Here is a 23,484-nt window from a genome sequence, read left to right on the forward strand (position 1 = left end):
CAGAGCAGATTGAGATTGGATGTGAGGAAGAAGTTCTTCATTATGAGGGTGGTGGAACACTGGCACAGGCTGCCCAGGGGGGTGGTGGAGGCTCCTTCCCTGGAGATATTCAAGGTGAAGCTGGATGAGCCCCTGGGCAGCCTGATGTGGTTGGGGATGTCCCTGCTGGCTGCAGGGAGGTTGGGCTGGGTGAGCTCTGGAGGTCCCTTCCAGCCTGGAGCATTCTGCACCCAGGCCCTCACCTCCCTGCTCTGCATCTGCCCCGGCTGGTGCCAGCCGCCCCGGTTCCACTGCCAGGCTCAGCTGGCGCAACCGACCAGCAGGCTGACAGCTTTACCCCTGACCTGTTCTCCTCTCTCTGCCTCTCTCCTCCTCCCCACCCAAGCAGGTAAGGAGAGCAGCCTGGGCGAGGCCGAGCTGCAGGGCAGCGCCGAGGCGCCGGGCATGGACGGCAGCTACCTGAGCGTGAAGGAGGCCGGGGGGAAGGTGCCCCAGGACAGGGCCAGCGCCGAGCTGCCCAGCCCCATGGACAAGGCCGACTCGGAGAGCAACAAGGGCAAGAAGCGCAGGAACAGAACCACCTTCACCAGCTACCAGCTGGAGGAGCTGGAGAAGGTCTTCCAGAAGACTCACTACCCAGATGTCTACGCCAGGGAGCAGCTGGCCATGAGGACAGACCTCACCGAGGCTCGCGTGCAGGTAACGGGGGGCTGGCCGCGGCGGGGGGCTGCCAACCAGCCCCCGGGGCTCTGCCTGGCCACAGGGGCAGCTGCGTGAGCTGAGGAGGAGGTGGCTGGGTCGCAGAGAGTGTGGGGTGGCAGAGAGAGCCGGGTCTTGTCGCCTGCCTGGCTAGGTGGCATGCTGAGGCTGCACGAAACCTGGGCATCTGGAGGAGAAAGCTGCCCCCCACCACCCCCCCTCGGGGGAGCAGGACCTGAGCATCTCCAGCCCCACCACTGCCAGCTCTCATCAGCTGGCTCCCCAAGATCACAGCATCACAGTAACTAAGGTTGGAAGAGACCCCAAGGATCATCGAGTCCAACCTGTCCCAACAGACCTCACAACTAGACCATGGCACCAAGTGCCACATCCAATCTCCCCTTGAACCCCTCCAGGGATGGTGACTCCACCACCTCCCTGGGCAGCACATCCCAATGATGAACGACTCGCTCGGTGAAGAACTTTCTTCTCACCTCGAGTCTAAACCTCCCCTGGCACAGCTTGAGACTGTGTCCTCCTGTTCTGGTGCTGGTTGCCTGGGAGAAGAGACCAACCCCCTCCTGGCTACAACCACCTTTCAGGTAGTTGTAGAGGGCAATGAGGTCACCCCTGATCCTCCTCTTCTCCAGGCTAAGCAACCCCAGCTCCCTCAGCCTCTCCTCCCAGGGCTGTGCTCAAGGCCTCTCCCCAGCCTTGTTGCCCTTCTCTGGACACCTTCAAGTCTCTCAATGTCCTTCTTAAACTGAGGGGCCCAGAACTGGACACAGGACTCAAGGTGTGGCCTAACCAATGCAGAGTCCAGGGGCACAATGACCTCCCTGCTCCTGCTGGCCACACTGTTCCTGATGCAGGCCAGGATGCCATTGGCCCTCTTGACCACCTGGGCACACTGCTGGCTCATGTTTAGGCAGCTGTCAATCAGCACCCCCAGGTCCCTCTCTGTTTGGCAGCTCTCAGCCACTCTGACCCCAGCCTGTAGCTCTGCCTGGGGTTGCTGTGGCCAAAGTGCAGCCCCTGGCACTTGGACTTGTTAAATGCCATCCCATTGGACTCTGCCCATCTGTCCAGTTGGTCGAGGTCCCTGAGGGCTCCAGCAGAGCCAGACACCACAGAGAAGGAGCAAACAACTCTCCAGGTGCTGCTCCTTGCCCTGGGTCAAGGTCAAGGCAAAGCTCTGGCAGAGCTCAGAAGCACGGGCCAAAACCCAGGAGAACCCTCCTCTGGAGTGGACCTCTGCAGCTCACACCTTGATAGCCATCAAAGGTCCCACTGAAGCCTGGGCTCTTGAGCTCCAGACTGCAGTTTGCAGTGCTCCTGCTTGGTACCAGAATACAGAATTGACCAGGTTGGAAAAGACCTCAGAGATCATTGAGTTCAACCTCTCCCCCAGCACCATCTGATCAACTCAACCATGGCACCAAGGGCCTCAGCCAGGCTCTTCCTAAACACCTCCAGGGATGGGGACTCCACCACCTCCCTGGGCAGCACATCCCAAGGGCCAATCTCTCTGGCTGGGAAGAACTTTCTCCTCCCCTCCAGCCTGAACCTCCCCTGGCACAGCTTGAGACTGTGTCCTCTTGTTCTGGTGCTGGCTGCCTGGGAGAAGAGACCAACCCCCACCTGGCTACAACCTCCCTTCAGGGAGTTGCAGAGAGCAATGAGGTCTCCCCTGAGCCTCCTCTTCTCCAGGCTAAGCAACCCCAGCTCCCTCAGCCTCTCCTCCCAGGGCTGTGCTCCAGACCCCTCCCCAGCTTTGTTGCCCTTCTCTGGACACCTTCCAGCAGCTCAACCTCTTTCCTAACCTGAGGAGCCCAGAACTGGACACAGGACTCCAGGTGTGGCCTAACCAGTGCTGAGCACAGGGCACAATGACCTCCCTGCTCCTGCTGGCCACACTGTTCCTGATGCAGGCCAGGATGCCCTTGGCCTTCTTGGCCCCCTGGGCACACTGCTGGCTCATGTTCAGCTGCTGTCCACCACTACCCCCAGGTCCCTCTCTGCCTGGCTGCTCTCAGCCACTCTGACCCCAGCCTGCAGCTCTGCCTGGGGTTGCTGTGGCCAAGGTGCAGAGCCTGGCACTTGGATGTGCTCAATCTCATGCCATGGCCTCTGACACTGCTTGAGCTTCTGCCAGCCCATCCAGGGTGGCAGCAGATGTGGTGGCACTGGAGGAAGAAGAATGGGCAGACAGCTGGATGGTGGCACTAGAGGAAGATGGGAGGACACACACATGGCCCTTGCAGGCACACAGAATCACAGAATGGTTTGGGTTGGACAAGACCCTTGAGCTCATCCAGTCCAACCCTCCCAGGCTAGGGCTAACCCATGTCCCTCAGCACCACATCTGTGCCTTTGAAACCCCTCTGAGGATGGGGACTCAGCCACCTCCCTGGGCAGCCTGTGCCAGGGCTTCAGAACCCTTGCAGTGAAGAGTTTTCTCCTGATGTCCAACCCAAACCTCCCCTGGTGCAGCCTGAGGCCATTTCCTCTCACCCTCTCACTTGGGAGACCAGCCCAACCCCCACCTGGCTCCAGCCTCCATTCAAGTGACCATTAGAAGGTCTCCCCCTCAGCCTCCTTTCTGCCAGATGCCTAAACCTGGCCTCTTGGTCTGTGTCTCTGCCTCCTGGCCTGCCCTGTGGTGGAGGAGGAAGAGCAGGGACTGGAAGGAGCCAGGGGATGTCACCTCCCCCTCATGGCTGCTGAGCCTGTTCGTGGAACGCTCTTGGTGGTGCCCCTGTGATGCAGCAGGGGCTTGAGAGTCAAATGTCAAACTCTGCTGCAGCAAGAGAAGGAGGAAGCAAAATAGAGAAGAAAGGGGAAAAAAAAAACCCCAATCCCCTGAAACAACAAAACAAAACAAGCCCCCCCCCCCCAAAAAACAGGCAAGAAAAGCAAAGCAAAGCAAGAAGCAATATCTCTTGATCCCTTTTCCCCCATAAAACCCTGGGAGGCTGGTGGAAGGAGTGGAAAGACTGAGCTAAGCCTGCAGGAAATTAAACATGAAATGAAAACAAGCTTGAGTTATTCAGCTCTCTCATCCCAGGCTCCAATTTCCCATTCCAGGCCACTGATAAAATGGTGTCCAGTTTCAGTGCTCAGGGATGAATTCTGGCTCTGTTCTTGCAGGCTGGAAAGCAGAAGAAGCTGGTGGCCCATCCCCAGCAAGAGGGGAGAGAGATTTTTTGTTCAGAGGGATGGGGTCCTGCAGATAGGCAGCCAGGCAGAGGTTGAGCTGAGGGAGGGGAGAAGTAGGGCTAGAGGGTAGGGGTGGGGGAGATCTCACCCTTCAGTCTGTGCTGGGGTGGGTGGGAGAGAAGGGAAACCACCTCTCTCTTTAACTTGGAGGAAGGATGGACACAGCAGTGCAGCCCCCAACATACCAGACCTCCAATCCCCAACCATCCAGAGGATCAGAGGATGTTGGGGGTTGGAAGGGACCTCTGGAGATCATCAAGTCCAACCCCCCTGCCAGAGCAGGAGCAGAGAACCCAGCACAGGGCACACAGGAACACATCCAGACAGGGCTGGGAAGGCTCCAGAGAAGGAGACTCCACAACCTCTCTGGGCAGCCTGCTCCAGGGCTCTGGGAGCCTCACAGGGCAGAAGTTCCTCCTCATGTTGAGCTGGAATCTCCTGGGCTGCAGTTTATATCCATTGCCCCTTGGCCTATCCCAGGGTGCAGCTGAGCAGAGCCTGTCCCTGTCCCCTCCCTCCTGCCCCCCAGCCCTCAGCTATTGATAGACATTGATCAGATCCCTCTCAGCCTTCTCCTCTGCAGACTGAACAGCCCCAGGGCTCTCAGCCTCTCCTCCCCAGGCAGTGCTGCAGTCCCTTCAGCATCCTTGGAGCCTCCCTTGGGCTCTCTGCAGCAGATCCCTGTCCCTCCCGAGCTGGGCAGCCCAGAGCTGGATGCAATCTTCCAGGTGAGGTCTCCCCAGGGCAGAGCAGAGGCCCCAGCCATCCAGACATTCGGTCCCAAACCAGCCAGCCAGCTGGCTGCTGAGGTCCCAGCTTAAGCACAAGGAGCTTGGTGGCAGGGGCAGGGTGCCAGGCCAGCAGCAGCAGCAAGCAGGAGCCTCCTGTGTTCTTTGTCTCAGGCCATTCCCAGCCTCTCCACGCTCCTTCCCCCCCTTGCCAGCACGTGGGCTGTGGATCCATATGGATTGAGGTACCAGCATCTGGCTGCCTGTTTATGGAGACACGAAACAAGGCTCTGTTCTGAGGAGTTTTATGAGGCTGATTTGGCACATCAGGGCTTATCAAAGCGCTGTCTGCAGGGGCTGGGGAGAGGACACCACCCTCCACCCCTGCCTGGCTTGTTAACATCTCATCCCTGCACCCAGCCTGACCCCAGAGGCCAGAGCTGCAGTGCCCTCTGCAGCAGCCACTCTCACACCCCTGCCCCAGTGAAGGGTGCCAGGCAACACAAGGGAAAGAAACTTCTGGTGGGCTTGGGACTTGGTTTTTAAAGCAGGTGTCTGCTAGGATGGAGGCAACCTAGAGCACAAGTCCTGTGTGGGGACCTGGGCTTGGCTAGAAGGAGGCTGAGGGGAGACCTCATTGCTCTCTACAGCTCCCTGCAAGGAGGTTGGAGGCAGGTGGGGGTGGGTCTCCTCTCCCGGGTAACAAGTGGTGGGATGAGAGAAAACGGCCTCGAGTTGCACCAGGGAAGGTTTAAGTTGGACCAGAGGAACAATTTCTTCCCTGAAAGGGTTGTCAAGCTCTGGAACAGATTGTCCAGGGCAGTGGTGGAGTCACCATCCCTGGAGGTGTTTAAAAGCCACAGAGATGTGATGCTGAGGGCCATGGTTTAGTGGTGGGCTTGGTAGTGTTGGGGTAATGGTTGGCCTTCATCTTCAAGGTGCTTTCCCAGCCTACAGGACTCTGTGATCCTAAACCCTTAGGATGAGCTGGGCTTTTGCTGCCCTGCCCACATGCCACCTTGCCTTGCCTGTCCTGTTTTCCCTGGAGCACTGTGGAGGTCTGAAGAAACCAAACTGCAAGACACCAAAGCAGGCAAAACCCCAAAAGGACCAGGAAAGAAAGGAGGGCTTCAATAAGAGGTCCAAAGCTAGCCACAAGTGTTTCAGAGCAGCACACTGCCAGCCCTCAGGGGGTCTCCAACAGCCCCAGCAGCAGCACTTGGGCTGAGGACACTCTGCTTCAGGCTGACATGATGGTTTGCCACAGCCTGCCAGCCCACCAGCCACATGGGGATTGCAATCCATCAATCCATGGAATCATTTGGCTTGGAAGGGGCCTTTAAAGGTCATCTGGTCCAGCTCCCTTGCAGCAGCTGCCAGTGTAAAGCATTTTGCTCTGCCAGCACCAGGGCAGGCCAAAGGCTACATGAGGAGCAGCAGACTAAAAAGCCTCTTCTGCCTTGGTGAGCTCCAGGAAACCTCCCCCCAGCTCCAGCCTGGGGAAGCCAAATGCACAACCCCCACTTCAGAGGGGGGGGCTTCAGAGGCTGCACCACAGAGCTGGGCACCTCCATGGGAGCTGGGGCATGAGTGAGGGAGATGCTTAGGCTGGGTGCTCAGATGGGATGCTGGGGCAGCATGTTCAGCACGCACCTTAAGGGTGCTTGGGTGGCATGCTCTTGGGCAGGGTGCTTGGAATGGGTATTATGGCAGGATGCTGGGGTGAGAGGCTCAGGCTGGATGCTGCAGGGGGGTGCTCAGGTGGGATGCTCAGGTAGGATGCTCAGGTGGGATGCTCAGGCTGGATGCTTGGGTGGGATGCTCCAGTGGGATGCTCAGGCAGGATGCTTGGGTGGGATGCTCAGGCTGGATGCTTGGGTGGGATGCTCCAGTGGGATGCTCAGGCAGGATGCTCAGGTGGGGTCCTCAGGCAGGATGTTCAGGTGGGATGCTCAGGCTGGATGCTTGGGTGGGATGCTCCAGTGGGATGCTCAGGCAGGATGTTCAGGTGGGATGCTCAGGCTGGATGCTTGGGTGGGATGCTCCAGTGGGATGCTCAGGCAGGATGTTCAGGTGGGATGCTCAGGCTGGATGCTTGGGTGGGATGCTCCAGTGGGATGCTCAGGCAGGATGCTCAGGCAGGATGTTCAGGTAGGATGCTCAGGCTGGATGCTTGGGTGGGATGCTCCAGTGGGATGCTCAGGCAGGATGCTCAGGTGGGGTCCTCAGGCAGGATGTTCAGGTGGGGTCCTCAGGCAGGATGTTCAGGTGGGATGCTCAGGCTGGATGCTTAGGTGGGATGCTCCAGTGGAATGCTCAGGCAGGATGCTTGGGTGGGATGCTCCAGTGGGATGCTCAGGCAGGATGCTCAGGTGGGGTCCTCAGGCAGGATGTTCAGGTGGGATGCTCAGGCTGGATGCTTGGGTGGGATGCTCAGGCAGGATGCTCAGGCAGGATGTTCAGGTGGGATGCTCAGGCTGGATGCTTGGGTGGGATGCTCCAGTGGGATGCTCAGGCAGGATGCTCAGGCAGGATGTTCAGGTAGGATGCTCAGCATCCAGCCTGGGCATCCCACCTGAACATCCTGCCTGAGCATCCCACCTGAAGCCCCAAGGGGCTGCCCCAGCAGAGCTGAGCAGGCAGGGCAGGGGCAGGCAGTGCCTTCTCCAGGCAGGGGAAGGGCCGCATATGCCTGGCACATGTTGGCCCTGGCCTCACGCACAGCCAGGGCTCTGCTCCCTACCTGCTCCCCACCCCTCTGTGCACAGCAGGGCCTCCTCTGCCTGGGTCACCAGCACTAACTTTGAATCTGCAGATCAAAGAGGCATGAGCTGGGCCAGCCCCGGGACTGGCCTGCAGCTGGGCTGCAGCGGCTGTGCCAGGAAGAGGTAGAAGAAATGCAGACAGATGCCTGAGGGCACCAAACCTGCTGCAGTAGGACTCTCTCCCTCTGCAGCTGGGATGAAGCCAGGGCCCTTTTTGGCAGGGCTTTCTGCACCCCCCTGAGAATCCTCCGAGGGGGATTTGATTTGGAGGGGGGGGGGAGGGGCGGGGAGGGGGGGGTGGTTAGCATCGGGTCGCTGGGTTGGGTATGGCTAAGTCTGGCCAGCTCGGGCGCTCAACCCAGCCCGGGGAGAATGCGTCCTGGTGCTCCCCACGCTGAGCAGACCCCAGCTGAGCCTGGCCCAGCCCCTCAGCTGCCCCCTGGCACCGCTGCCAGAGAGGAGCTGGGAAGGGGGGGAAACTGAAGCAGGAGAGCCCGCAATGACCCTTCCAGCAAAAGCAAGGAGGTCAGCTCAGAGCAGAAACGGCGAGCCCTTGGCTCTGCCTCTCCCTGGAGGGACCAGGCATGGCTCCTCAGCCGTGTTCCCCCCTCCCCTCCTTCCCCGTGAGCCACCGTGCAAAACTGGAAGCAGAAGCCAGGGGCTCTAGGGCTGCTCTCTTCGTGCACCGGCGTGACCTGCACCACCCCGCCCCTGGTGATCGCCTGCATCCCTCAGTGCCTTCAAAGAGCCTCTTGATTGATGTGTTTCCCTGACTCACAAGCTTCAAGAGGCTTTGAAGACACTGGGCCAGGCTCTGATCTCTCCCAGGCTGATGCAAATCAGGAGCAGTGATGCTGACAACAGTGCAATAACCCACACTGATGTCAAGCCAGTAAAAATAAGAGCAGAAAGAGAGTTTTTTTGCTCTTTGCCTTGCAGGGTTCTGAGTGGCACCAGGAAGGAGAGAGCTGCAAACCCAGCAAAGAGAGCTTGGTGTGCAGCAAAGGCTGTAGAAGGGCTCTGGTCCTTTCCTGCAGCTAAGGAGGGAGAGTGTCAGGCTTCTTTGGGCTTGGTTTGTTTTGTTGGTTTTTTCCCCTCACAAGGCTGAGAACGCAGTGAGAAATGCAAGCTCTGAGCCAAGAGCATCATCACAGGCAGGGCTGAGGCTTGGGGAAAGTCCCAGAGCTTCTGGCTTCATCTTGGCAGCAGCTCACATGAGTGGATTCACACTTCTCAGCTGAGGCTGGCTGATGGCTCCAGAGCTGCTGGCAGCACCTGGGCAGCACTGGGGTTTGGGGTGTGAGGATGCCCCCAGGGCAAAGCAAGCTGTGGGAACGAAGAGCTGGGAACCTCCCCAGGCAGCCCAGGAGGGTGAGCTGACCCCCAGCTCCCCCCAGGGAGGTGTGGAGAGCATCCTGCTGCCGTGCCAGGCACCACCACCACCACCACCACCTGCCTGCCAGGGGGTTGCACAGGAGCACAGGCTGTGAGGGGTTGGAAGGGACCTCTGCAGATCATCGAGCCCAACCCCCCCTGCCAGAGCAGGAGCATAGAACCCAGCACAGGGCACACAGGAACACATCCAGACAGGGCTGGGAAGGCTCCAGAGCAGGAGACTCCACAACCTCTCTGGGCAGCCTGCTCCAGGGCTCTGGGAGCCTCACAGGGCAGAAGTTCCTCCTCATGCTGAGCTGGAACCTCCTGGGCTGCAGTTTATATCCATTGCCCCTTGTCCTATCCCAGGGTGCAGCTGAGCAGAGCCTGTCCCCTCCCTCCTGACCCCCAGCCCTCAGCTCTAATAGAGCAGGAGGGCACAAGGACAGGCATACATCCCTGAGCCGGTGTTAGGTGAGCTGGGAAGTCAGCTGTCTCCTTTCCAGGTGGCCGAGATGCTGCTCTCCGGGGCCGCTGGGCTCGCCAGAGCCTCGGAGCAGAAACAGGGATCTTAAGCAACTCATTCGTTTATTGACTAACCCCCCGCCCCATCCCCCTTCCCTGCCTGTGTTTGTAAAGGCATCAGAGCTGTTCAGGGCGCAGCACATTGCCTTCCTTGTTGTCCCCCCTGCCCAGGTGTGGTTCCAGAACCGCCGAGCCAAGTGGCGGAAGCGGGAGCGCTTCGGGCAGATGCAGCAGGTCCGGACCCACTTCTCCACCGCCTACGAGCTCCCCCTGCTCACCCGTGCGGAGAACTACGCCCAGGTGAGCCCAGCCCAACACCCCTGCCCTGCTCCACACAGACACAGCCCCCCAGGGCTCGGAGGGGACCTCCAGAGATGGCAGGAGCGCTTCCTCCATGAGCGCTGTGGGGAAGCTGCTGGGGGCTGTGGGCAGCTCAGCTTCCAGGGACGGCGCTGGGTTCGCCAGGAGACCCCCGAGGTTCCCTGTGCTGAGAGCATCCCTGCTCCCAGAGGTGTGAAAGTAATGGGAGAGAAAGGGAGGGGAAGGGGAAGGGATCACACAGTCACACACTCATAGAATCCACCAGGCTGGAAAAGACCTCAAGAGATCATCCAGTCCAACCTCTCCCCCAGCACCTCCTGACAGCTCAACCATGGCACCAAGGGCCTCAGCCAGGCTCTTCCTAAACACCTCCAGGGATGGGGACTCCAGCACCTCCCTGGGCAGCCTCTTCCAATCCCTGGCCACTCTTGGAGCAAAGCCATTTTTCCTAATCTCCAACCTAAACCTCCCCTGGCACAATTCCAGCCCATTTCCACCTGGCTGGCTGGACACCACACATCTGCTCACAGTCCAAGTGCTGCTTTGCACCTTGGGTTCATCCCCCCAAGCACTGATGGGGCAGGAGTTCATCTAGCCTGGTGTCCTGCTCGGGTCTCTTATGTCCTGGACTGAAGAAGCCACCTCTTAAAGCAGGCAAAGAGCTCAACCCTGAGCGACAAAGTTCAGGCACTGTTGGGGTACATGGCACCCTGCCCAGCACATGGTATTCCACCAGGCTTCTTCTACCACATCTGCTGCTGCCACTGGTTTGGAAAAGGTCCAGGAGCTATGGTTAACCCCCCCCCCCCCCCCCCCTCAGCAGTTCCCACAAAGGCTACCTGTTGTGTCCCCCTGGTTCCACAGAATCCAAAATCCCAGCATGGAGAGGGTTGGAAGAGGCCTCTGGAGCTCACCCAGTCCAACCCCCTGCCAAAGCAGGGCACCCACAGCAGCTTGCCCAGGAGCACAATGGCCAGGGGGGGTTGGAAGCTCTCCACACAAGGAGACTCCACAACCTCTCTGGGCAGCCTGCTCCAGGCCTCCAGCACCCTCACAACAAAGAAGTTTCTCCTCCTGTTCAGATGGAACCTCCTGGGTTCCACTTTGTGCCCAGTGCCCCTTGTCCTGTCCCTGGGCACCACTGAGCAGAGCCTGGCCCCAGCCTCCTGCCCCCCACAGCTCCTTCAGCTCTTGCTGAGCATTGCTCAGCTCCCCTCTGGGGCTGCTCTTCTGCAGGCTCTCAGCCCCAGGGCTCTCAGCCTTTGCTGCTCACAGAGCTCCTCCAGGCCCCTCAGCAGCTCTGCAGCCTCTGCTGGGCTCTCTCCAGCAGCTCCTTGTCTTGAACTGGGAAGCCCAGAACTGGATCCAGTATCATAGAACCATAGTATCAGTCAGGGGTGGAAGGGACCACCAGGATCATCCAGTTCCAACCCCCCTGCCATGGGCAGGGACACCCCACACTAGATCAGCCTGGCCAGAGCCTCATCCAGCCTGGCCTTAAACACCTCCAGGGACAGGGCCCCAACCACCTCCCTGGACAACCCATCCCAGGGCTTCACCACTCTCATGGGGAAGAACTTCCTCCTCACCTCCAGCCTCAACCTCCCCACCTCCAGCTTCATTCCATTCCCCCCAGTCCTATCACTGCCTGAGACCCTGAGCAGTCCCTCCCCAGCCTTCTTGGAGCCCCCTTCAGATCCTGGAAGGCCACAATGAGGTCACCTGGGAGCCTTCTCTTCTCCAGACTGAACAGCCCCAACTCCTTCAGTCTGTGCTCACAGGAGAGGTGCTCCAGCCCTCTGCTCATCCTCCTGGCCCTTCTCTGGACACCTTCCAGCCCCTCCAGATCCCTCTTGCAATAGGGGCTCCAGACCTGGAGGCAGTACTGCAGGTGGGGTCTCCCCAGAGCTGAGCAGAGGGGGAGAATCCCCTCCCTTGCCCTGCTGGCCACATTCTTCTCCCCAGCACCCTCTGTAGGCTCCTAGTCAGAAGCCCTTTGCCCCTGGCAAACTCCCACAGCCATCTCCCAGCGATGGGCTGTGTTACCTGCAGCATGCTTGCTGACATCCAGGGATGCTTCCCAAAGGACTTGTGGGTTTGTGCTCCAAAGAAAGGGTGAGAGCAGCCTTCTTGGCAGTGTCTGGGGCTGCTCCTGGATCCTGCTGGATCCATTCCCACCCTGACCCAGCAGGCAGGTGGCAGAGCTGCCTCCTTGCCTCATCTTCCTGTCCTGGGACACCTGGACACGCCACAGCAGCCTCCTGAGCACTGGCTTAGCCCCTGGTCCCCAACACTGCCTTGAGGTGATGCCAGGGCAGGGGGAATGGGGGCTTTGCCCCCAGCTAAGCACTCTCTCCCTCTGGCCAACTGCTCTGCCCACCCCCAGAACGTGCCCCAGGGCATGATTATAGACTTAGGGAAGACAGTTCTGTTGCTGCCATGCTCTGGCCCTGACTTGTCCTCAGAAGTGTGCTGGGAGTCCTCCCATGGTGTCCCAGCTGCCAGCTACCTCCCCACCAAAGCTCCCCCTGCAGCCAAGCCAAGAGAGTTTGACCTCTCTCCTGCTTGGCATCTCCCCCACGCTGAACAAGAAGCCCTTATGGAGCAGCTGAGAGATGCCAGAGCAGCTTTGCAAGCAGAGGACTCTCTCAGCAGCCTTTTCAGCACCCCCTTCTCCTGCCTTTGCCACCTCTTCTATTCCCTCCCTCCCTCCTGGCCTCCTCTGCCAGCTCAGGACAGCCAAACAAGCAGCATGCAGGAGGCAGGAGGTCAGAGAGGGCCAGGAGTGAGAGGTGCAGAGGGTGCTGAGGTGAATCACAGAGCTGTCAGGGGGGGAAGGGAGCTCAAGGCTCAGCCAGCCCCAGCCCCCTGCCATGGGCAGGGACACCTCACAGCACAGCAGGTTGCTCACAGCCACCTCCAGCCTGGCTGCAAACACCTCCAGGCAGGAGGCTGCCACCACCTCCCTGGGCAGCCTGTGCCAGGCTCTCACCACCCTCATGGGCAACAACTTCTTCCTCACAGCCAATCTCAGCCTCCCCACTTCTAGTTCTGCTCCATCCCCCCCAGTCCTATCCCTCCCTGACACCCTCCAAAGTCCCTCCCCAGCTCTCTTGGAGCCCCCTGCAGATCCTGGAAGGCCACAATGAGGTCTCCTGGGAGCCTTCTCCTCTCCAGCCTGCACAACCCCAACTCTCTCAGGCTGTCTCCAGAGCAGAGCATCTCCAGCCCTCTGCTTCTCATCCTGGCCCTGCTCTGGACACCTTCCAGCCCCTCCAGAGCCTTCCTGGCACAGAGGCTCCAGAGCTGGCCCCAGAGCTGCAGCTGTGGTCTCAGCAGAGTGGAGCAGAGGGGCAGAATCCCCTCCCTGGCCCTGCTGGCCACACTTCTCTTGCTGCAGCCCAGGCTCTGCTTGGCTCTCTGGGCTGCAAGTGCTCCCTGCTGGCTCCTGCTGAGCTTCTCCTCCCCCAGCAGCCCCAGGTCCTTTTCTTCAGGGTTGCTCTCCAGCCAGTCCCTGCCCAGCCTATATCTGAAGGGCTCCTTGCTCTCTTGCTCCAGCTGCTCACCTCCTCACCACTTTAATCCAGCATCACCCCACAGCCCCCAGCACACCTACCCCCCACCCCTCCTCCTGTAGTGATGCTGCAGCAGCCCAGGTGGCTGCTGGAGGTGGCCCCACACAAGCTGGGGATGGTGCTTCCTCCATGAGTGCTGTGGGGAAGCTGCCTGGGCTGGGGGCTGTGGGCAGCTCAGCTTCCAGGGACGGCGCTGGGTTCGCCAGGAGACCCCCGAGGTTCCCTGTGCTGAGAGCATCCCTGCTCCCAGAGGTGTGAAAGTAATGGGAGAGAAAGGGAGGGGAAGGGGAAGGGATCACACAGTCACACACTCATAGAATCCACCAGGCTGGAAAAGACCTCAGAGATCATCCAGTCCAACCTCTCCCCCAGCACCTCCTGACAGCTCAACCATGGCACCAAGGGCCTCATCCAATCCCATCTTGAACACCTCCAGGGATGGGGACTCCACCACCTCCCTGGGCAGCACATTCCAGTGGCCAATCTCTCTTGCTGGGAAGAGCCTAAACCTCCCCTGGCACAGCTTGAGACTGTGTCCTCTTGTTCTGGGGCTGAGTGCCTGGGAGAAGAGCCCAACCCTCTGCTGGCTACAACCTCCCTTCAGGGAGTTGCAGAGAGCAAGAAGGTCTCCCCTGAGCCTCCTCTTCTGCAGGCTAAGCAACCCCAGCTCCCTCAGCCTCTCCTCCCAGGGCTGTGCTCCAGACCCCTCCCCAGCTTTCTTGCCCTTCTCTGGACACCTTCCAGCATCTCAGTGTCCTGCTCCCTGTGACACAGGACCACACTCCCTGCCCCTGGCTGGGCTGGTGTGTGGGCTTTGGAGCTGACCTGCTGCCTCTGGGGCCTCCCAGAATTGTTTTGGTTGGAGAAGGACCTTTAAGATCATGAAGTCCAAGATTTAACCCAGCACTGACCATGGCCCTCAGCATCACATCTACATGGCTTTGACATCTTCAAGGGATGATGATTTAACCCCTGCCCTGGGCAGTCTGTTCCAGGCCTTGACAGTCTTTTCAGTAAAGAAATAGCTCCTCATGTCCCCCCTAAACCTCCCCTGGTACAACCTGAGGCAGTTTCTTCTTGTTCTATCACTTATTCCTTGGGAGAAGAGACCAGCCCTCCCCTGGCTCCAGCCTCCTCTCAGGGAGCTGCAGAGAGCAACGAGGTCTCCCCTCAGCCTCTTTTTCTCCACACTACACACCCCCAGCTCCCTCAGCTGCTCCTCACCAGCCCTGTGCTCCAGACCCCTCCCCAGCTTTACTTCCCATCCCTGGACCTGCTCCAGCACCTCCATGTCCCTCTTGAAGTGAGGGACCAAAAACTGAGCCCAGCATTGGAGCTGTGGCCTCACCATGGACTCTGCCCTGGTCCTGCTGGCCACTCTGCTGCTAACCTTCTCCCTGTGAGGACAGCTGAGGCAGCTGGGGGCTCTTGAGCTGGGAGCAGAGCAGCCTGAGGGCTGCCCTCAGTGCTGGAGATAAAGATGTGCAGGGCTGGAGCCAGGCTCTGCTCAGGGATGGCCAAGGGCAGCACAAGGGGCACTGGGGGCAAGCTGGAGCAGAGGAGGTGCCAGGGGAACAGAAGGGAAACCTTTGTGAGGGTGCTGGAGCCTGGAGCAGGCTGCCCAGAGAGGCTGTGGAGTCTCCTGCTCTGGAGCCTTTCCAGCCCCACCTGGATGTGTTCTGTGTGCCCTGCCCTGGGTGCCCTGCTCTGGCAGGGGGCTTGGAGTGGATGATCTCTGGAGCTGCCTTCCAGCCCCTAACATCCTGTGGTTCTGTTATCCAGGTCAGGATGCTGGTAGCTTCCTTGGCCACCTGGGCACACCCTGGCTCATCTTCAGCCAGCTGTTGACCAGTGACCCCAGATCTTTCTCTGCCAGGCAGTTTCCAGCCACTCTGCCCCAAGCCTGGAGCATTCCTGGGGTTGTTGCGACCCCAGGGAGGACCTCGGTCCTGCCGAGCCTCATCCCGCCGACCTCGGCCCACCGATGCAACCCGGCCAGACCCCTCTGCAAGCCCCTCCGTGCCCCCAGCCCAGCCGCCGGTCACATCCCACACTGGGCAGCCCCTAACTCTCCTTCTCCCCCTTCCCGCAGATCCAGAACCCTTCCTGGATCGGCAACAACGGAGCCGCCTCCCCCGTGCCCGCCTGCGTGGTGCCCTGCGAGCCGGTGCCCTCCTGCATGTCGCCCCACGGCCACCCCCACGGCGGCGGCGGCGGCGTCTCGGACGCCTTCCTGGGCGGCCCCGGCGGCCCGGTGGGACAGACGCACATGGGTGGCCTGTTCGGCACGGCCGGCATCGGCCCCGGGCTCAACGGCTACGAGCTGAGCGGCGAGCCCGACCGCAAGAGCTCCAGCATCGCCGCCCTGAGGATGAAGGCGAAGGAGCACAGCGCAGCCATCTCCTGGGCCACATGACAGCGCTGGGGCCGGCCCGGCGCCCGCCGCGCCACGCGTGGGGACAGCAGCGCCCACCCCGCCCGCTCGGACTGGCCGCCGGCCGCCTCCTCGGGGGTCCTGCCGCGGCGCTCCCCGCTCCCCTCCGCCCGTTCCGGGACGCCTGAAGGGTAACGTGAACGCGGGGGGTGCTCCCCGGCGGCTCCGGGCTCGGAGGAGGAGGAGAGGAGGAAGGGTGTGGAGCGGTGCCACGCGAGAGCTGCCCGCTCCCCATCGTCACCCCCACACAGCCACCCGGGCGGCTTTGGGTTGGTCTTTTTTCTCTCTCCCTGCTCCTCTTTCTGACACCAGATCCAAAGAGTGAGAGCCCCGGAGGTGCTTCAGGGGCTTCTCCCAGACCACCCCCACCCTACCCACCCCTCCGTGCGCTCCTTCCCCTCCTAACTCGGTGACGGCATTGCTCGGATCTGCGCTGCCCCGGCCAGGGGACTGGGTGAGGACTCTGACACCAGCAAAGAGACATCACCTCTCGGGCTCCCAGGCTCTAGCAAGCAGCCATGGCTTCCCACAGCCGAGCTGGGGAGACCCCCGAAGCCAGAAAGGAGGCAACCTTCGCCCACCCAGCTCCTCCTGCCCCGCTTCCTCTCCTTCTTGCAGGCTGAGATGAAGCTCAGAGATGCAGAAGCCTGTGGAGGGGATGTCCCTCTCCTCTGCCGCGGTGCTAGACCACCGGGAGTTTTGGCCAGGCTCCCATCGCCCAGCCCAGCAGAAGACAGCTTCCCAGCATGGTTTGCTGTCCCAGGGAGCACCTGGGGTTGCCTTGGTCACAGCCATGGTCACTGTTGAGGCTCATGTGGGGCAGCAGAGTGTCTCTCCTGGGTTGGCAGTGACTGTTCTCCGTTTGGAGAGGGCAACAGCTGCTGTGCAAAGCCACAGGTCTCCAGAGAGGCTGCTCTGAGAAGTGCTAGGAGGTGGCCGAGGGCACCTAAGGTCGTCAGATGCCTCACAGACACCCCGCCCCCTGCAGCCCTCCACCCCCGGGCCCTGCTGCACACAGCCCCCCCAGCCCCTGTGGGCATCTCCTGGTGGGTACAGCAGAGGGAGCAGGCTGGGAAGGGACACAGGGCCGGGTGAGGTGATGCTGCCTCAGCTCCAGCCACCTCGGATCCTCTTCAGCTTGCAGAGGAAGCAGGAGACACCAGCACTTGCCTGGCTTGTCTGATGTGCCTCCCCTGCTCTTCCATCCCAGTGCTCTCACCTGCTTTCCAGGGATCTCACAGTGCCAGGAACAACCTTGGGCCATCCTTGCACCCCACCAAGAGAGAAGCTGAGGCTCCTCTGAGCACCACCATCCACACAGCATGGCCTGAGATGGGGCAGCTGCCTCCTAGGAGGGCAAGGGAACCACAGGGCTTTACTCCCCCGCCAGAACCTGCATGTCCCACCTCATGGTACCACCACCAGGCCTGTTGGGGTAAGAGAAGGCCAGGAGCACTGACTGCCTCTTGGAGGTTCGTTTATTTTCCCTTAGAAATGGAATTTTTAGGTTGGAAAAGAGCTTTAAGATCACCAAGTCCAACTGGTAACCCAGCACTGCCAAGTCCACCACTAACCCACATTCTTCAGCACCAAGGCAGGCATCTAGACGGCCTAGGGGTGTCTTCTAGGATCCAGAGAGACCTTCTAGCATGTCAGGATGCCTTCCTGGGTGCTCCCAGGGAAGCAGGACACCCCCCCTACCCACACCACGTGCCTCACCAGGGCCCTTCCTACCACACACAGCCAGGACTTGGGTCCCAGCCTGAATGTCCAACTCAGCCATGGGGCATGATGGCTCTAGGTGCTAAAAGTGATGCTGGATCACTGAAATCAGGCAGGAGCACACTGACCTGTGGGTGGAGGTGGAAATCCACCCCCCTCACTGGGCACACCAGAAGCTACTGAGGGTCATAGAATCACAGAATCAATCAACCAGGTTGGAAAAGACCTCAGAGATCATCAAGTCCAACCTGTTACCTATCACCCAACACCTCCTGACAACTAAACCATGGCTCCAAGGGCCACATCCAAGCCTTTCTTGAACACCTCCAGGGATGGGGACTCCACCACCTCCCTGGGCAGCACATCCCAAGGGCCAATCTCTCCTTCTCAGAAGAACTTTCTCCTCCCCTCCAGCCTAAACCTCCCCTGGCACAGCTTGAGACTGTGTCCTCTTGTTCTGCTGCTGGGTGCCTGGGAGAAGAGATCAACCCCCTCCTGTCTACACAATCACCTTTCAGGTAGTTGTAGAGGGCAATGAGGTCTCCCCTGAGCCTCCTCTTCTCCAGGCTCAGCAACCCCAGCTCCCTCAGCCTCTCCTCCCAGGGCTTGGGTCCTGGGCCACCAAAGGGATTGGGGCAGCAGGAGGTGGCTTCTGCAGCAGATCTTGGTGCAGCATTGAGAGTGTTTTGCCAGGGGCACCGAGGGGCAGGATGTTCTCCATGGTCAGCAGACAATGTCATGAAGAATGGCTGCCCTGAAGGCCCCATGCTCGTGGAACCACAGGATGCTCTAGGTTGGAAGGGACCTTTAAAGGTCACCTAGTCCTGCTCCCCATGTTTTCCCCACTGTGATGTACCTGACAGGGCAAATCAGGGTGGTGGGCTAGGTGGGCACCTGAAGATGGGTCTTGTGTAGCCTGCAGGTACCAAAGGTAGCTCCAACAGAGCTTAGTGAAAGGGCAGCTGTTCCTCCTGGACTTCCATGGGGCCAGCATCTCACCTGAGCCCAGAGGACTGAATGCCTTAGAGACAGAGGAGAGTCCTCTGGGAGCAGTTAGAGGCTTGGCCAAGGCTTTCTCACCCCTTAAACCACCCCCTGCAGAGCACACAGTGGACTCACCACCTGCTTCAAACCCCACTGACCCAAAGCATCATGAGGTCAGGCTGGGGAGACTTTGTCCCCCAGTGTCACAGGGGGCTTGGTGGAAGGAGCTGCCCTTGGAAGTGTCCCAAAGCAGGTGGAAGCCCCCTGCCTCTGTAGTTACACCCACAGGTGCCATGCCTTTGAAAGCTTGGCCTTGGCTTTGTTGGTTTGTTGGGGGTTTGAAGCTGGCTGTTACATGAACAGGAAGATCTGCCTGAATTGATATCATTTTATGTCTATCTGTCTCTCACCCAAGCCAGCCTGCATCTCAACAGCTCCTAAGGCCCTCTCAAGTTACCAGGGTGAAGCCCTTCCCTTTTGATTAGTGGTTATGAGCATGGTGGTGATGATGATGATGATGATGTTAATGCCTTTCTCCTCTGTTTATTTCTTATTTGGTGTTTCACTCCTGCCCATAGATGGAGTTGAGATTCCCCTGGCTTGGATTTGCCTTTGAATCACAGAGCTGGCAGGGCTGGAAGGGAGCTCAAGGCTCAGCCAGTCCCAACCCCCCTGGCATTGACAGGGACACCTCACACCACAGCAGCTTGCTCACAGCCACCTCCAGCCTGGCTGCAAACACCTCCAGGCAGGAGGCTGCCACCACCTCCCTGGGCAGCCTGTGCCAGGCTCTCACCACCCTCCTGGGCAACAACTTCTTCCTCACAGCCAATCTCAATCTCCCCACTTCTAGTTTTGCTCCATCCCCCCTGGTCCTATCCCTCCCTGACACCCTCCAAAGTCCCTCCCCAGCTTTCCTGGAGCCCCCTGCAGATCCTGGAAGGCCACAATGAGGTCTCCTGGGAGCCTTCTCTTCTCTTTGAAGCTCTAAGCTTTGTATCCACACACCCAATCAAAATGCCTCCCCAGCCCCAGGTGCCCCAACAGCTGCCATGCCTGTGGGGGCATCCTCTGAGGGTGCAGCACTCACTCAGCTCCAGCCTCATGGAGGTAGGAAAATACTTCTCCTGGCTCTGGCTCTGCAGGAGGCAGCCTGCAACGGGGCTGCTTTGTGTTGCCCCCTGGCTAGAAGCATCAGAGATGTCCCAGAGCCTTGGGACTAGAATCATTGTGGCCCTGAGCAAGCTGCTGTGGTGTGAGGTGTCCCTGCCCATGGCAGGGGGCTTGGAACTGGCTGAGCCTTGAGCTCCCTTCCAACCCTGACAGTTCTGTGATTCTATGATTCTGGTTGGAAGAGATCTGTGAGATGGTGGAGTCCAACCCTCACCCCAGCACTGCCAGGGCACCACTAAACCATGGCCCTCAGCACCACATCTCCAGGGCTTTTCGGTCCCTCCAGCACTGCCCTGGGCAGCCTGTTCCAGGGCTTGGCAACCCTCTGGTGAAGACATTTTTCCTAATGTCCAACCTAAACCTCCCCAGTGGAGAAGTTTAGGAGGAGGATGTAAGCAGTGAGAGCAGCTCAGGGGTCCAGCACTGGGTTAAAAGTAGTTGGGTGCTACTCACTGCCAAATACTCAGAGGCACCTCTTGCCTACCAGCAGTTAGACCCTCGGTAGCAAGTGGTGAGCCAGGCTCAGCCTTGTGTGCCCTGAAAGATCCAAACTCCAAGGGCTGCTAGGGCTGAGAAACTCATGGAGAGGAGCAAGGTCCCTGCTGCCACCCACCCATGCTCCTAGCAGCCTCTCTAAATCAGCAGCCAGGCTGCTGCTGGCTCCCCTTGAGTGTGCTGCTCACATCAGGTCTCACTGCCCCAGCACATGCCTGGGTAGAGCCCCATGGAGAAGAGGACCAAGAGAGGAAGATGAAGGAGAACCAGCAGCCCTCTGCTCTGCAGCCCATGGGAACAAGCACCCATCCCTGCTGGAGCACTCAAGCATGCCTGGCCTGAGTCAGGAGCATGAAGAGGGGAAGGCCACAGGTGGTGCCAGGATGTGGAGCTGCAGCTCAGGTGGCAGCCTGAGCTGGGTTTAGAGGCTGTGCTGCCCAAGCAGGGTTGTCAGAGTGGTGTCTCCAGTGGTGGAGGTGGTGGAGAGTTGTAGGATCATTTTGTTTGGAAGAGAACTTGAAGATCACTGAGTCCAAACGTTACCCCCAGCACTGCCAGGTCACCACTGAGCCACGGCCCTCAGCACCACGTCTGCACAGCTCTGCAAGCTCTCCAGGTGTGGGGACTCCACCACTGCCCTAGGCAGCCTGCCCCAGGGCTTGACAACACTTTTGGGGAAGAAACTATTCCTCATGGCCAACCTAAACCTCCACTGGCACAACTTGAGGCAGTTTCCTCTTGTCCTATCACTTGTTCCTTGGGGGGAAGAGACCCACACACACACACCTGGCTGCAGCCTCCTTGCAGGGAGCTGTAGAGAGCAATGAGGTCTCCCCTCACCCTCCTCTGGACTAAACAACCCAAGTTCCCTCAGCTGCTCCTCACAAGACCTCTTCTCCAGACCCTTCAGCAGCTTCATGGTCTCCCCTCAGCCCCCTCCACACCAAGCAGCTCCAGCTCCCTCAGCTGCTCCTCACGAGCCCTGTTCTCCAGACCCCTCACCACCTGCCTTCTCCTCAGCCTCCTCTTCTCCAGCCTAAACGACCCCAAGTCTCTCATCCAGCCCTCCCCAGCCCTGTTCTCCAGCCCCTTCCCCAGCTTCATTGCCCTTCTCTGGACCTGCTCCAGCACTTCAATGTCCTTTTTGGATTCAGAGGTCCCAGGGTTGAAGGCAGTATTCGAGGCGCAGCCTCACAGGGGCACAATCACTCCCCTGCTCCTCTTTTGGGGCAGGAAGCTGTGTGTCCCTCCTTCCCAGAGCCTGGCCAGCACGCTGTGAAACACACTGCAGACAAAGGCAAAAAGAGGAAGGGGAGAAATAAATAGCCCACAACAACCAAAGCAACAGAAAGGTCTGAAAAATGATCAAGCAGAGGCAGAGCCCCATGCTGGCTGTGCTGCTCTGAGAGATGGGGTGGAAAGCAAAGAGGTGAGGAGGAGGAGGAGAAGGAGAAGGAGAAGGAAGAGGAGGAGGAGGAGGAAGAGGAGGAGGAAAGAAGGAGGAGGAGGAAAGAAAGAGGAGAAGGAGAAGGAAGAGGAGGAGGAAAGAAGGAGACGGAGAAGGAAGAGAAGGAGGAAAGAAGGAGAAGGAGAAGGAAGAGGAGGAGGAAAGAAGGAGGAGAAGGAGAAGAAGGAGAAAGGAGAAGGAGAAAGGAGAAGGATAAAGAAGAAGGAGAAAGAGAAGGAGGAGGAAAAGGAGGAGGAAAGAAGGAGAAGGAAGAGGAGGAGGAAAGCAGGAGGAGAAGGAGAAGGAGAAAGAAGGAGAAGGAGGAGGAAAAGGAGAAGAAGGAAGAGGAGAAAGAGGAGGAGAAGGAGAAAGAGAAGGAGGAGAAATGAAACCCAGATGGGAAGGGGTGGGTGTGGAATGGGATGGGAAGCTGCTGGACCCCAAACAAGAGGTGGGGGGGGGGGATTTGCACCCCGTGAGCCTTTGCTGGTCCCCCCACTCCCCTCCAGCATAGGTAGGTAGGGATTAGGTAGGACCTTTATACTACTGATTTTGAGAGGGACAGCTTTGGATGTCTAATAATATTATCAGCTTAGGTGTGCAGTGTTTGGAAGGAGTGGGAGCAAGGAAGAGAACCAAACCTCAATCACTATTACTGGGTGGGTTTCTTGTTCTTGATTTTGTTGTTGTTGGGGTTTCTTTTGGGGGGGGGGGGGGAGAGGGGGGCAGAGGGGTGGGGGAGGTGTTGTTGTTGTTGTTGTTGTAAAATATCCTAACCTTGTATAAACTCAACCTCTTATTTTATTGTGTTCTTTAGCTTTAAAAAGGCCTTGGGAGGGGAGGGGTAGAAAGTGCTACGGACAAAGAAAGAAAGAGAGGAGTGGGGGGAGGGGGGAAGGGAGGGAGGGGAAGATCTGGAACAATGATAATAATAATAATAATAATAAAAAATATCCAAAAAAATGAAATAAAAGGAAATAAAAGGATGAAAAAAAAAACAAACCCCACCCCAAACCCCCAACCCCAAACTAATGATAAATAAATCAGTGAAGATGTTGCCCTCGTGAGGGTTGTGCCATGTGATGCTACTTGCCTATGCAGCCATGTATTTGCCAGCTCATTACTGTGGAATATTAAAGGAGAACAAAGAGCCTTGCAGCTTGGTCCTTCTTCACCTCCTCTGCACTTCACCGAGCCTCAGAAAGAGGGAATAAGATAGGATAGGATAGGATAGGATAGGATAGGATAGGATAGGATAGGATAGGATGGAATGGAATAGAATAAAATAGAATAGAATGGAATGGAATAGAATAGAATAGAATAGAATAGAATAGAATAGAATAGAATAGAATAGAATAGAATTAGAATAGAATAGAATAGGATGGAATAGGATAGGATAGGATAGGATAGAATAGAATAGAATAGAATAGAATAGAATAGAATGGAATAGAATAGGTTAGGATAGAATGGAATGGAATAGAATAGGATAGGATAGGATAGAATGGAATGGAATAGGATAGGATAGAATGGAATGGAATAGAATAGAATAGAATAGAATAGAATAGAATAGAATAGAATAGAATAGAATAGAATGGAATAGAATGGAATAGAATAGAATGGAATGGCATGGAATGGAATAGAATAGAATAGAATGGAATGGCATGGCATGGAATGGAATGGAATAGAATAGAATGGAATGGCATGGCATGGAATGGAATGGAATAGAATAGAATGGAATGGCATGGCATGGAATGGAATGGAATAGAATATAATATAATAGAATAGAATAGACTAGAGTAGAATAGAATAGAATGGAATAGAATAGGATAGGATAGAATGGAATGGAATGGAATGGGATAGGATAGGATAGGATAGAATAGAATGGAATGGAATGGAATGGAATGGAATGGAATAGAATAGAATAGAATAGAATAGAATAGAATAGAATAGAATAGAATAGAATAGAATAGAATAGAACAGGTTGGAAGAGACCTTCAAGATCATCAAGTCCAACCTATCATCC

At 57.9% G+C, this 23,484-nt stretch overlaps 1 protein-coding gene across 1 annotated transcript in view; it reads left to right on the forward strand.

The window, feature by feature from the left end:
* The window catches only part of ALX4 (ALX homeobox 4), a 54,237-nt gene extending 38,615 nt beyond the window's left edge, over nt 1–15,622 (forward strand). The window contains exons 2-4 of the mRNA XM_054161417.1: nt 389–699; nt 9,482–9,610; nt 15,299–15,622. Of these exons, the coding sequence (XP_054017392.1) occupies nt 389–699; nt 9,482–9,610; nt 15,299–15,622 (764 nt within the window). The remainder of the gene's footprint in view (nt 1–388; nt 700–9,481; nt 9,611–15,298) is intronic.
* The last annotated feature ends 7,862 nt before the right edge of the window (nt 15,623–23,484 follow it).

Source organism: Dryobates pubescens, chromosome 5, assembly GCF_014839835.1.
Source record: "Dryobates pubescens isolate bDryPub1 chromosome 5, bDryPub1.pri, whole genome shotgun sequence".
NCBI classification, from domain to species: Eukaryota; Metazoa; Chordata; class Aves; order Piciformes; family Picidae; genus Dryobates; species Dryobates pubescens.